This window comes from Phyllosticta capitalensis (genome assembly GCF_038381095.1).
Source record: "Phyllosticta capitalensis strain CBS 128856 chromosome Unknown BKA78scaffold_4, whole genome shotgun sequence".
Classification (NCBI taxonomy): Eukaryota; Fungi; Ascomycota; class Dothideomycetes; order Botryosphaeriales; family Phyllostictaceae; genus Phyllosticta; species Phyllosticta capitalensis.
In genome coordinates this window covers 218,200-232,007 of record NW_027117442.1, presented here as the reverse complement: position 1 = coordinate 232,007, position 13,808 = coordinate 218,200, and the positions used below count along the sequence as shown (strand labels likewise).

Here is a 13,808-nt window from a genome sequence, read left to right as displayed (position 1 = left end):
ACCCAAGCAGTCCATCTCGATTGTGGGGGTATCTATAGCGTGGCCCCCTCAGCTGCCGAAGGCCACTGACGCATCTCAGGAGATTTCCCTGTTCCGAAATCTATAAAAGCAGCCGCGCAGCCGCGCGCTCGCAGAAACTGACACCTTAAGAAACTTTTCGAGTCTTTCTTGAATCAGTGACTTTGAAGCCGACCACTGTCTGGCCCAGCGGAGGTGGCAAATCTGATTTCGTTCTTACCCCTGAATTCAGGCGATTCTCTAAATGAGCAGTGAAGTGCAATGATGACAAACATGACTTGTCCGAATTGAAAGTAAGCACCTCATCTAAACAAAGTCGTCCGTCGAGTAGGCAAAGATCCGCCCCCTGACCAACCACATGACCTCTTCCTACGAACAGGGTCCTTTCCCCCTGTCACTTTGGCCTCAACGCTCGCCTGTTCGCTGGGTCGCCCACATGACGTGAAGATGCCCGCAGTGTAACCCTTGAATTCGGGTATATAAATCAGCAATGGCCTGGCAACCCTTCTCTCTTGACATTGACAACCTGAGCTTTCCAATGTTTTAGAGATAGCGAGCACCTAGTTATGGCACTGTGCGGCAACCTACCATCTACAGAGCTACTGTTGTCTTTTTGCCGGCAATCCCTTCGCTTGTCCTCTGCAAGTTGTCCATGTCTTGAGAGCGACATCACCATGGCACGATGTAGGTAGCAGGCACCATTTGGATAGTGTAAACTCGTCTCAAAAACGACGAAGATCTAAGAGCACTTGACGAAGTCATCATTGCGCCTGCCTTTCAAGCCAGAACCTCCTCGCTGTAGCACACTCACCTCCTGACCACCCACGACTAAATCACGCACTCAACGCCCACACCTCCTCCGAAATCTATATAAGCAGCCTTGCCCTCGCAAGTTCCAGATTCTAAGCCAGGCCTCGAGTCTTCGATTGACCCGACAACGCCAACCTGGAGCTGTTTGGAAATGGTACCCAGCATGGTTCACTGTTTTTCTTGTGGGTGGCGCCTTCATTCTACTCTTTGTTTCTTGCCCCTGCGCCTTGCTGTGCGGTTTACTCATCTGGGATTGAGAAGGGCGGCATCATTGCAAGATGCTGGTGCCGGGATGGACAGTGATAATACCAAAGAAGTGCAAAGAGATGAGGAAGCAATGCTCAAGAGGCTCGCAGCCGCTCCGCAAACAAGCGAAAGTAGCGGCTGCGCGGAAGTTCTTCTCATGAACCAGCACTCACTGAAGAAGTGCTGTCACGACGCGCGTGACAGTAGTCACAATCTGCAAAAGGGCAGGCAACCAGCCTCGTTGATTTTTACCACGAAGGCGTGGAACCTGGACCAATTTATAGCACAGTGGACGGAGCTACCGACTCTGCACGTGTTCAGGGGCTGAGGTTTGATTGGCAAATTGGTTGATAGGTTCCGGCAGTCTGGGCGTGATATTGGCTTTTGGAGGTCATTTGACTTGTATCTGCGTGGGCTGAACGCTTGCATGTGCTAGAAGCGGGCGGTGGTTCTGGGTATAAATTGGCATCTCTGCCACAGCTTCACTCTTTGCTTAGCGCCGCGGGCTTCAGCGGGACTGGACTTGTTGAGTGAAAGGATCGCAGTCGCACACTTCGCTGTATGATTACCTGGAGAGCACCGAACTTGCGGATGTGGTTTGAAGCCCAGCCATTAATGCATCCCAAACCACAACGACTGCGCAGACCGTCCGCTTTGGCTGCGCTAGAAAACTGGAAAGTGGTCATGAAGTGACAGTGACGACGGACACGACGGTCAACAATGGCGATCAGCACATTTCCTTTCTTGCTTCCATTGAAGTGGCCTGCCTCGAATGGAGCGAGGTGTCTTGTCCATCAAAGAGAGAACCCACTCGATTGACTCGCAACCGAGAGGGAGAGCCCATTCCTTCCCTCGTCTCGGCCAATCACGTGTGCTACATTCCTTAGTCATCTCCAGGACCCTGATCTCCTTTGTCGCTTAGCGAGGCTCGTTGACCACCTCCAAACAACATTCAGCAACTCACCCATCTCCAGTCGCAGTCGCCGCGCAATCCCAAGCATGCTCACGACAAGCACCAGCTCGTGGTAGCAAACCTCCACAGGGCTCTTCGCGTGACATCATCGCCCTGCCGCGCGTTGCTGACCTTCTCCGCATCCGTCTTCAGCACAGAGTTTCGGCTCCCCTCGCCCATCAGACGGCTCCAAGCAGCCCACAAGCATCGTCAAAAGCCGACGCCAGTGTCAGCTGTCAGACTGGAAACTGCCGGAGCACGTTTGCGTTTGACAGGTGTGCAATGGCCGCGTGGAGAAGGCTTCAGGCGCGAAACGAAGTGCCGACAAGCTCAATTGCTCAGAAGGAAGGGGGCCAGTTGATGCGACATCGTACGCGTCTTGGGCAGGGCGAGAACGAGTGATGTGACAGACGCTTGTTTGAAAGAGCAGATAGGGTCTATTTCGGGGGTCCACGATGCGTCAAGGCGGTCGACCAACTATTCCCGGCACTACGAGAGGTGGTGATTGGCCCGCGGATGTCGGGAGCTGAACGAGGTTTGCCCAGCAAGTGGACCAAACTTCACTACCATTCCGGAAGCAGCAAGTCGCGGGGTCGCGGAGGCACGTTTGCTCTCTAGATCCACACCATACGAGCTGTCCCGCCCTCGAAGACACGGCAGCGACACGGAACAGAGTCTCGCACTGCTCTGCGCTGCGTTTTTCTTCTCTGCTTTGGAATAAGCTTAGGGTACCTCGTGCGTGCGTCCGCGCCGAACCCAATCGCGCCCGCGTGCCGGCATGAAACGCGCCGCGTTAGACAGCTGTTCCCGTCGTCGGCGCTGGCCACGAGAGAATCCGTCCTTGACTGGACCCTGACGCCGCGAGGAGACTAAAAATTTTCCAAAATAGGCGCGCTGCCAGCGCGGTCACTGACACGCCGATGCTGGAAAAAAGGTGCGACTTGCGGTCCTGATTAGCTGCCCTCAGAGAAATTGTCCCTGCCTGACCGCCGGCTAGCGTCTGACGAGTCCTGGGCGTTGCTTGCTTGCCCTTTCCACAACGTTCGCGGATGAGGTGCCCGCACAAGGTTCAAAGTCTAGGTCCAGATGCCGCCTTGGAAGAGCGAGGGAACTTGATGGCAAGGGCAAGGCATGGCACGAAGAGGAACGACTTCCGATTGCTCTACTCTTGAACAGACCTACTGTCTATCGCAGAAGCAAATTCCGCTTTTCCAAAAAGTCAAACATCCTCAACTCGCTTTGCAGCCCGAGAACTCCATTGGCCAAGTCTTCAGCCAGCGTGCCGTCCTTACTCCGCCCACGTCTTCTATGGCGTCAGCAATCGTGAAGCTTCAGACCCTGTGCATTTTGCACCAGCAGAGCATCTTCTCCTCTCGCGCCTAGGTTTCGTCGCCTTATTTTGCAGTCTACAGGGCTTGCTCCAGGGTGCTCCAGCACGCAATTGAGCTAGACTGCGTCTCGGGCCACTTGATAGTGAACCCGGGTAGACAAGGAAGATTCTGCTTGTCAACGGAAGGTATCGAAACCCTCACGCTCGGCTAAAGCCCCGCGGGATGTCAGGCATATTCAGATGAGGACCTGGAACTGCGCAACTCTACGAATTCTTGATTTCAAATCATCAAGAGGCGCTCGAAAATGCCTCAGCAGGATCAAGAGATGGTCTTGTTTGGTAGGTCAACTGATAGCGGGTCGACTTTGAGTCGCGCACTGCCGGATTGGTCGAACGCGACGGAGAAGCAGCAGAGCGATGTCCAGGAAAAGACGAAACGAGCAGTACCTGCGTGCATGACGCACCAGTGCCACGCAGCGTGCATCAAAAAGCGCGTGTTTGTCCGCCTTCAACAGGTACGGCATGTAAGGTACCCAGGCTGTCAGGCACACACGAACCCTCGCAGGTCGCGCCCCTCATTCCAAGGATGCAAAACCTCCCCCTGCTACAAAGTCCAGATATCCCTGCTTTTGAGCCCGGCAACTCTCAATGATCTACCCTGGGGAAAACAAACGCGAAAGCGTCGCACCCTACCGCGCACGCGTCGGCCCAACCTTTCTCTCCCGTGTCCGAGGCATCCCCGGCTAGACTTGACGACGACGAACAAGAATTTTCTGCCCCCACGTCGTCGCCTGCCTTTCTCGGCCGGCCGCTGCTTGTCAAGCGGTTTCGCAAAACCATGTCTGGACAGAAGAAGAACGGAGCGAAGTTTCGAAGGCTCTACAAGGGACAGCGCGATTCTGGCTGTCGTTCAAGTTGTCCTGCTCCCCCCAGCTAACGATCTACACGCAGCCGTCAGCCGGCCCGTCGCCCGCACCGTGTCCGTATCAGATCTCGATCTTCATGCCAGCCAGCCGTCCACTTCACAACCACACGTCTCTCCATCACCACGTCTATCCATCCTGCCGTCCGCGCAGCTGCCGCTAAGTGCCTGAGTGCTGCTATTTTCAGACTCACGATGGCTTCTCCCCTTCGATTGCGGACGCCAGAACAACTCTCTTCGTTCTAAAAAATCTTGAGACACCACATCAAACGGGTTTTCCAAACAGCCTAGGGAGCTCACACCACACGCTTCTCCACGACGACCCCTGCCCCAGCGCCAGCGCTCTCCATATTCCCCGAACGGTCTCCGCACGGTGCCGAGCGCTCTCCCTCGTCGACCGATGATGGGCGCGTGAAACTTGGACTGCTCATCGACAGAGCTTCTGACAGAGGAGTGTGGTGTGTTGCGTCTCATCACCACACCTGCCCTCGTCGTCTTTGCTGAGTTATGTGTGATCGACTTGGTGGCCGCCGGGCACCACTGCCCCCTGCTTTGACACGGACGTTAGAATGCAGCTTGCCCGCTGCAGCATTGTCCTGCATACCCTGTCCGTTTTGCCCTGCTTTGCCCGCTTCTTTCGCCTGTCCCGCTCGCCTGACTGCAGCAGGCTTGGCTCGTGCTTCGACGTCGCCTGTTTGCTTGCGGTGCAGACTTCAATTCTCGATGAGAGATTTACAATGCTGGAGTTTAGTAAAGGACGAATTTTCAGAGAAGATGACACAACGAAGCGCGAGAATCCCAGATCAAACAACGCCGTGTGCAGCAAGGCCGTCGCTCAGTTCCAACCCCTCCACACTCTCCACACCTTTACCCCGTGTCGTCACACCTCCGCCCTGCCCGTCTGCCTGTCTGCCTGGCGCACGCCCTACACCTCTCCCCTTTCTCACCCGCCCCGTGCAGTCTGCAGCACGCAGGGCTCCACTCCATTCTTACACTTCCCTACAGCACACGCAACACAGCCCAGTACAACGCAGAAGAGCAAGGCAGAGCATACAAGCCCAACGCCCTCCCATGGATACCCTCTCTCCACCATGTTTGAACGAGCAGCAGCCGAGCAACCCTTTCCTTCTCCTCCGCCTCCTACGCTCTCTCCCTGTGCTCATGGATAGTTCAGATGTCCAGACCCTTTGTGTGCTGCCTGGGAGTTGTGCTCGCACGTCACGTCATACAACGCATTCAACGGCCAACAGACACGTCGAACACATTCAGCCACCAGCAGCCAACTGAGGCATCTCAGGCATCGATGTCTTCATGCCGCACATGCTCACTCTGACTTGCGGAAGGTGCTGTAGCTACCCAAGATGAACAAGCAAACAGCAGCGTTATGGTGCAGCGCATCATGTCAGCACGCCCTGCACTGCCTCCCACTTCCTTCTCCCCGATGTGTGACGTCTGAACTCTACCGCTCATCTGCGACGCAGGCTGCACTGTGCCTTCAACCATCGTTTAGGGGGTGGCAGTGGACTAGCTGGGTGGAACGCCCAGGTGGAAAGCCGAGACAGGGAAGGAATCGCCGACCTGTGAGGGCACTGCGCTGCTGCTACGGTATGCCGACTTGGGAAGCACTGGCCGGCCATGTGGGTGAGATGCAGGGCACGCCTTGGTTTTTGGAGCTGTGGGTTGGTAGGGAGGCAGGAAGAGGTGGAGACATGGAGGGAGGAGTATGTACATTGGTAGTGGTGTGTAGTATATGTGTAGAAAAGGGGCATGGACAATGAGATGGGAAAGTGGAAAGAGAGTAACATTTATTGTGTTAAGGTCAGGATTCTTTGGAGAATATCAAGAATCTCGGCATGGTAGAAAATTGTTGTCAAGGTGTGAAAGTTGCACATGTCCAAACTGACAATCAACGTTTGCAAAAATCTCATCTGATTTGGTCAGACTCTATATATTTACAATCTATCAACCGGTTGAATTTCCTTTAACCTAGTCTTCAAAGAAGAAAACTGAATCTAAAAACAAATGAACAAGAATCACATCGTTTCATAGTTGAAGAACGATTTGAATTACTTCTCTCCTCTTTTCTTTCTCAGTGCTCAGTTCTTATTTCCAAGTCCTTGGTCCTCCATAAGCTTCTGCTTAAACGGGAGAAGCGGAGGGAGAGCGATTCTCTCCAGTAATAATGCAATCTCGTCCATGTTCAACGAGCAGTCCATCCGCTGTGGAGCTACATACTGAGAAAATTATTGCAGCTCCTGCTCTCTGCAAAAAAGTACTTGATTTCTTCATCTGGATAACATCTACCATGCTCGACTCTGATCACGCAGAGATGTCTTCTTCGAGAAAGTTAGCGCCAACGCACACACATGTCTTTGCACTTGCAACCACCGTGTGTGTCAGTCTGCCAGGCAGGCCAGTCAGTCTACAATAATGCAACTTTACACCTCACTCACGTTCCCAAGCTGCTGCTGCCTCCTGCCAACACCTACCTCACTTGCCCGAGTGTCGACGCACCGTCGACGTTGCTGCTGCCTCAGGCTCCCAGCGCACCTCACCACCTACCTGTCTCCACCTCACCCATCACCACATCATCACCACCACGTCCAACACATCCATCTCGACCACGCCCGCCTTTCCTGCCCGCCCTCCCCTTCCTTCACCCTCACCCTCACCCTCGTCTCTCCCCAGCCAACCACCCTGCCCTGCCCCTACATACCTAACCACCCCATCTGCCTTTCCCTGTCTTTCACGCAGTCCCATCCCGTCGCGACGCCCCTTCCCTGTCCGGTCCCGGTCCAGGTCCAGTCCCGCTGCCTAACCCAGGGATGAACGAAACGGGACGACACGAACGCGCGCGCGGGGGCAGCGAAAATTCGTTTCCCTGCCCTGTCTTGCCCTGCCCTGCCCTTCCCTGTTCTGCCCTGGAAGGTGGGTTGGAGGGATGGAGGGGTGGGTTAGGTACAGTAGGGGAGGGGCCCTGACTATGTACCGTCTGACCGACTGACTGATGCGTCTGCGGTCGAGTCTCAAGGGAAAGCAGGGCGAGCTGTATTGTGACGGAGGTCGGATGGAGGAGCAGCAGCAGCAGCAGCACTGCGGAGTCACGCACTGTAGTCATTGCAAGTGCCTGGTAATTATTCCAATTGCGTCCATGAGAAGCATTGGGGGAGGCATTTTTGCACGGCAGTGGCTCGCATTCGACAGACAGCAGCGCAGTCTTCTGCCGCCTGCCCCCTTCACGACCAAAACGCGCAACGAAACGCAGCAGAGCTGTCTATTCACAAGCTAAGCTGGACGAGTCGAGCGCACGACATGTGAGTTGATGGACATGACTTGTGCGGCCAGGCAGGCCGGCCAAGAGCGTGAAACGCGTTTTGCTCGGCTGAGTTGCTTCTTCTTCTCCTTGTCGCCCTCGTTGACTCGCTCTCGCATTCATTCACTCAGTCAGTCATCATTATTGAGCAGGCCAGTCTACTGCAGCAAAAAGGGCAATTCACTTGGCGCAGGGAAGCCAGGCAAGTCCAGCCTGCTTGGCATCCTCGTTAAGTAAAGGAGTGAGTAACTGCGGACCGCATACTGCTTATGAGAGGGAGGTCGAGACGCCCTTCGTCCTCACGATGAGGTGCCAATTGGAGTCAGGAGCGCACCTCATCTCCTCTCCTCTGCCGTCTGCATTGTTGAGGCAGAGCGCAGACTGGTGAGGCGAGGCAGAGGTCCTAGGCACTCTGCCTGCTCAGAGTCGCGTCAGGTCACGGTAAGTAGGCAGGTAGCGCGTCCAGTCCGTCTCGAGCCCTGGATTCGCGACAACGCCTGGCAAGCCAGGTCAGGGTGCGGAAGCGGCGTCGGCGGTGGCCCCAAACCCAACTAGGCTAGCCAGGCCAAGACACGGCGAAAGAGGGAGGGAGAGGGAGAGAGAGAGGGACAGGGTAGAAAGGGTCGAGGTTCGGCGGGCGCGCGGGGATAGCCACGCTCGCGCGCCGAAACCGGGCTGGGGTGCGGCGGGCTGGCGCGACGCGATTGCACGGGGATGAGCCTGGGTGGTTGGGTGTTGGTTTTTTGCAAGTGCTTCTTTTTTCGGAGCGTGTGCTGCGTGGTGTGGACAACGAATGCGTACGTGTATGGCGAGAAGAGGAAGGAGGGTCGATAGACGGCTGGCGGTGGGCGCCGCTGTGTGGGACAAATGATGGCAACTGGTCTGGGTCGTGGTCTCAACCATTCTCTGCCAAAGTCAGTGAGCAGCATCAGGCTTGGCACAGCGAACTGGAGAAGCAGGAGAAGGAGGAGCGGCTGCGGGGCGGCGGCGGCCGGTGCCGGGGAGGGGAGGAGCGGCCAGAGGAGGTGAGTCCGGACGCCGGCTTGCCATCCCCGCAAACGGCATCGAGTCGCGCGTCCTGGTTGGGCATCTCCTCTGGCGCAGAAACCTGATTGGTCCGTTTGGGTCGAAATATCCATAAAACAAAAGCGAGCTTGCAAAGTGTATATGGTGGGGCAAGGATTGAGAGACGCGGAGTGGCAGGACGGAATCCGCAACTATTGACTGCTGTCGACTCCGTCAAGAAGCAATTGGACGGGTCTTGTTTTTTGTGGTCATGATACGAGAGCGATAGGGTCCTCGAAGGGCCGAATCTCTGCTGCTCGTGTATGCCGAAGCGAAGGATGCAAAAGCCACGCGGATGATTGTACGTGTAAGGATGGGATGCGTCGAAAGGTCAGTCTGACCAACCAGGTATAGGTCGGGCCAGGAACTCTCGTGTGGGCAAGGGTCAAGGGAGGAGCGAGCGGCAGTCCCTTGGATGGTTGAGTGAGGGGTCTCCAGGCCGTCGAGTCATCCGAAGGAGGGGAGAAACCAGGGAAGAGGGCCCGTCTTGCAGCACGCTGCGCTGGGTGTGGCGCCGCGGGTGGGCAGGCAGGCAGACGGTGACTGTGAGAGTGATTGTTGGGAAGGGCGCACGCAGACAAGCCAAGGGATGGTTTCAGCGGAGCGCAGTCGCTAAACCATAATTCCTGTGACGATGCGGTTAGCGTGGAGTCGTGGGCAGAAAAGAAGGTGCAGCCGCGGAGGAAGCTGTCTCACGAACATGCCATGGCGATATGGGTGTGGCGTGTAAGGGTCAGTCAGGGTGTGAGGGATTCAGGCTCGTACGATGACGGAAGCTCCAGTCGTCGAGGGTTTTGGTGTCTGCGAAGGTTACCGGGCGCAGCGAACCGGGCACGCCGCACATGGATGATGGAGGTGAGGGGAGAGGGACGAAAAAGTCGTGGCCGCCGTGCCTTGTTCTCATCCAGGGACACGACTGCAGGGTCAGCCAAGCCAGGGGGCATTCAACAACGAAGACGACTCCAAGCCATGTCTTGGCCGTTCTATACTGCATCGATGAAGCGGGGACGGACGGCGCAGCAGCAGCGTCTAGACGCCAACACCGCGCGCTTGGCTCGTACAGACCCACAGAAGCTGGTCGACTCAAAGGGCATCTAGATACCACGCTTAGCAACTCGTCCGCATCCCTGTCACATTTGGACAGTCGACGACTGGCAGCTCTGAAGGCGGCAAAGAAAGCATCTGGCGGAGCCATGACCGTCGCCACAACGGGCCAGATGGCCGTGGGGGAGGGAGGAGTCGTCAACGACAAGCACAAAACTTATCTTCTCCCTTAACCTTCTTCGCAACTCGACCGTGGAGGATCGCCAGGCCGGCTTACCCCATCCGGCATTTCGATCGACTTGCTGCGAGGGTGCCGAGTCTTGCCGCGTTCAAGTCTTGCAGCAAACACTGCAGAGTAAAGTTGAAACTTGCCAGGCCCTACTGGGCCGCAGCAGAGAGTCTATACAGACACACGGCACTCTGCATGCTCTCTCGTCCGGATGCTCCTCGGTCACTCTGAACCGTCCCATGGCCGCGTTGGGCTCGAGTGTATGTGGGGAGATATCGTTCCTCTTGCTCCACTTCCCCGCCCCGTGATCCGTCTCTGCTTGATGGTTTTTGCTGCGCCAGATGCTTCGAGACCATTCATGATTGATGCCCGCCTGTTTGCTAGTCCCGGCAGACGCCGCCCAGAAGGAATTCGACGACCCGCTCTGCCAATTGGCCGAAAAGATCGCGAAGACGTGTTGCGAACGGCGTCGCAGCGCCATCCATATCGTTCGCGGAAGCTAGCGGGGGCGGAGAGACTGCCATTCTCGACGTCTGCTGCGCGTACGGGCTCACCGGTGAGTACGAGAATCCCCTCCGCATTCGACCATCTGGTGCGCCGCTAGAGAGTCGCGTCCAGGCCATCGGACATGGCATAGGCAGAATTCCCATGGTCGAAGGATGGGAAACCATCTGCATTCCTGTTGATTCGCTGGGTCGACTGCGTCGGCTGAGTCGTTCGCTGATCCCTAGCCCGGGTCTTGAGCATGCATCGCACAAAGGGTACTCAACGCACACGACGAAAATGTCTCGCCAAAGGGTTCGGTGCCTGTACTCATGCTGTTCCCCGGTTGAAGCGTCGCGTTGGTGGTTGCCAATTGGTGGTAGTCGCCAGGGTGCAGCATCCCTGGCCGACGTTGAAGGCAAATCAAAAGTTTGGTATCGTCCCAGCAACTTGGAGGCGTGGACAGAAGACCGGTGACTGCTTTTTGATCTTGGTCGACTGTTGCACATGTTCGGTCAGCAATCCATGTCGACCTGGAGCTGGGCAGCTTGCGCGTGATGGACAAGAGACGCTGCACGTCAGAAGGCCAACCGATGCGACTGTGGGCGCTGAGTCTCGGCGCCGTGGTGGTGATGCCGTGATGGCTGGTAGACGGATGCGGTCACTATCAAAAATGACGCACCTCATCGCAGCGTCATTGATATCTCTATGATTTTGATTCTGCTGATCCTCTCATGACTCTGGAGATGATGATGTTTGGACGTCAGGGCCGAGACCGAAGAAAGTGCGTGTCGACGATTCATGTCTCCAGGGAGGGAGCGCACACAGCGATGGCTGAGATGCCGAAGCATGCCGAGAATTTGACGTTGGCCACATCCGGGGAAGACGGAAGCGTTTGCGAAAGAATGACTTTTCGGTTACATCACGGGCAGATGTCGGCGCCGCGAGAGGATGCTGTGAGAGCAGAGCGATTCATTCCGCATCTTGTTGCGAGAGCGAGGTTGGTTGGTCCAACGAGATGAGCCAATTGCTGCAATATACAACTTTCGCTTGGTACTGCCAAGCTGAGTAAACAAAAGAAACAATGCCCGGATGGACGCATCACAGTACCCCTGATGCGCCCACGAAACACAGGCGTCTGGCGGTGCAGCAGACCAGAAGCCCGAGGACCCCTTGATTCGACTGCCCGCGCTTTGACGACTGCAACGAGGCCAAAATAGCAAATAGTAATCAGCGTTATCATATTACAGCCATCGTCTGGCCAGACTCTGATTTGGTGGAGGGGAGTTTTGCAGATCCAAACGGACTGTTTCCCGCCACCTATGCCATGTACCAGTGCGCCGGAACCCATCGTCATGCGGGCGAGCAATCGACCCTGCAGCAGCCCTCTCCTCCCAACGGCAGCAATCAGGGAACGCCGGAGACCAGACCCTGATGGCTGGTTCTCCTGTGGCTTGCAGGAAAATAAGAGGTTCGCAGAAGCAACAGATTCAGGATTTCCAACACTGTCGCTTGCAGACGGATGTTTTCGGTCCCTTGATTCGCGATGCTTTGGGGGCGGGCTCACGGCGAAACGGTCGACTATCGCTCTTATAATTGGCGCCAGTGCCGTCATAGTTGCTTCTTTCGGCATCGTGATGAGCTTGATCCACAAGCGCAAACACGGCCGCAAAAGCTGTGGCTCGCGCCAAACAAACCCTGTGGAGAGCAGGCCATCATTTTCGGGAGCGCCACGCAGGCAGGCGTAGATTGATCGTCCTCTGGCCGTTGGGAACAACGCCGACCGATCACCAATTTTTTTTTTTGTTTTTTCGCTTCAGGCGGACGGCCAGGCGCCCCGTAGGTCAGCGAATCCGTCTCTCAAGATCGGAAGAGGGGCAGAGAGATTGATTATTGCGTGGAAACAAGGCACGACCTCAGCAAGTCGGTGAGCATTGGCAACAAGGCGGAGAAGACGACGTTCTGGGAAGGTCGCATGGCTGCAAATTTCCCCCATGACCTCGGGATGGGAGTACAGTTGTGGGAAGCATGGCCACAGGGGCTTGGAAGGGGTGGCGGTGGAGGAGCAGCAGCAGGGCTGCAGAGGGTACAGCGAGAGGCGTGTCCCTGTGAGATTGGTAGAGTTTCCGATCTCTCAACAGCTCGCTTGGAGGTTGCACGGCACAGCAGAACCACGTGCTGAGGGAGGGGATGGAGGAGAAGCAACCTGAGGCAGTATGACGATACAGTCGTGATGGTGGAGGACTAGGGGTAGCAGGAGGTGTAGAGGAGGTGTGAGAAGGGGGTCCACCACAACGAGCGTCTGTACTGAAGCTTCTGGCAGCGTCTTTTGCATTGTTTAGCAGGGCGCATCCAGGGAGCAATGGGGACCACGGGGCACAAATCCCGGTGCGATGCAGGCTTTGGACCGCATTCCGGCCGCACAGCCGTTGGTGACCCGGGTAGGCGGGCCTTGAGAAAGGGCAAGTTGCAGGAGGGTGTGCAGCAGCAGCGCCAACAGGTTGCAACTCGCAGGTCGCAGGTCGCAGACTCGCAGGACCTCGGACCCTGAGGAGAGGAGCAGAGCAAAGTGAGACGAGATGCAGCAAACAGCGACTGGAGCCCACCAAAGGTAAACCGCCCGCCCGCCTCGCTGCCCCCAGCACCCAGCACCGCATTCCCACGTCATCCGCCCGCAAGCAACCAAAAAATGGATTCCAGAGTGGAGTCAGTGAGTGAAACAGCGCGACAGAAGAGGTTGACGCCCAAGAGTCGGCGACGAGATTTCAGTTTGAAAAGTATCGTGGGCGCGCGAAAGGGGCAGTCAGGTCATGTTCCCCTGTTGGAGTTGGGCAGTGACTGTCTGCGTACAAGTTGCAGAGGGATCGAGGATGAGCAGGGAGATCTAGATTTCTGGCGAGGGGAAGGCCCACTGGGCTAAGCCTAGGCGCCGCGGAGGGTTGCTGGGGTACGCGCCAAACTCGCTGAACCCTGCAGCCATTCAGCCCAGTATGAACACCCTGTGATGTAATGGGGGGCAGCGAAAACGACTGCTAAAATGGGATGCCCGCCTGCGACGATGCCTGCTCTTCCCTGAGTAATGCACCGTCAACGGCCTCCTGACAAGAGTCGTGCCTGGATGCATGACGTTCCGGGCCGTCACTATGACTTCGACTTTGACCTCTCGACGAAAGCAGAAGTCCAGCCACCCTCGGACCCGGTGTTGAATGCCCCAACGGCTAACGCACCGTAGCCAGCAATAAGCACTCAAGGCCGAAGCAAGGAGTGGTAGCGCCGTCGTCGAGCCGCAAGTCGGAGTGGGGCCTGCCCGAAGCGGGAGCACAAGTACATGGCCGAATCGATCGATCGGACTCTTAGTGCCCAAGGGATGGATGCGAGTCGTTTCGCTCTCTCGCC

The 13,808-nt window shown here is 56.4% G+C and overlaps 3 protein-coding genes across 3 annotated transcripts; 1 reads left to right on the top strand and 2 right to left on the bottom strand.

Annotated features, from left to right (window-relative positions):
• Nucleotides 1–4,564: 4,564 nt before the first annotated feature.
• Nucleotides 4,565–5,655, top strand: BKA78DRAFT_110097 (uncharacterized protein). Its single transcript, XM_066882244.1, has one exon. The coding sequence runs from the start codon at nt 4,786–4,788 to the stop codon at nt 5,563–5,565; it is 780 nt and encodes a 259-aa protein (XP_066745008.1). The 5' UTR covers nt 4,565–4,785; the 3' UTR covers nt 5,566–5,655.
• Nucleotides 5,656–7,017: 1,362 nt separating this feature from the next.
• Nucleotides 7,018–7,396, bottom strand: BKA78DRAFT_367910 (uncharacterized protein; the record flags this gene model as incomplete). The annotated part of the gene is made up of 1 exon (XM_066892621.1): nt 7,018–7,396. One exon carries the CDS (start codon nt 7,394–7,396, stop codon nt 7,025–7,027), a length of 372 nt encoding a protein of 123 aa, XP_066745007.1. The 3' UTR covers nt 7,018–7,024.
• A 2,527-nt stretch (nt 7,397–9,923) lies between these two features.
• On the bottom strand, nt 9,924–11,101 carry BKA78DRAFT_310635 (uncharacterized protein). Its single transcript, XM_066888139.1, has one exon. The coding sequence runs from the start codon at nt 10,919–10,921 to the stop codon at nt 10,310–10,312; it is 612 nt and encodes a 203-aa protein (XP_066745006.1). The 5' UTR covers nt 10,922–11,101; the 3' UTR covers nt 9,924–10,309.
• Between the last annotated feature and the right edge of the window lie 2,707 nt (nt 11,102–13,808).

What these genes read in the sequence shown, in the direction of transcription:
- BKA78DRAFT_110097 (XM_066882244.1), top strand. Translation starts at nt 4,786, where the DNA reads ATGTGTGATCGACTTGGTGGCCGCCGGGCACCACTGCCCCCTGCTTTG.
- BKA78DRAFT_310635 (XM_066888139.1), bottom strand. Translation starts at nt 10,921, where the DNA reads ATGTGCAACAGTCGACCAAGATCAAAAAGCAGTCACCGGTCTTCTGTC.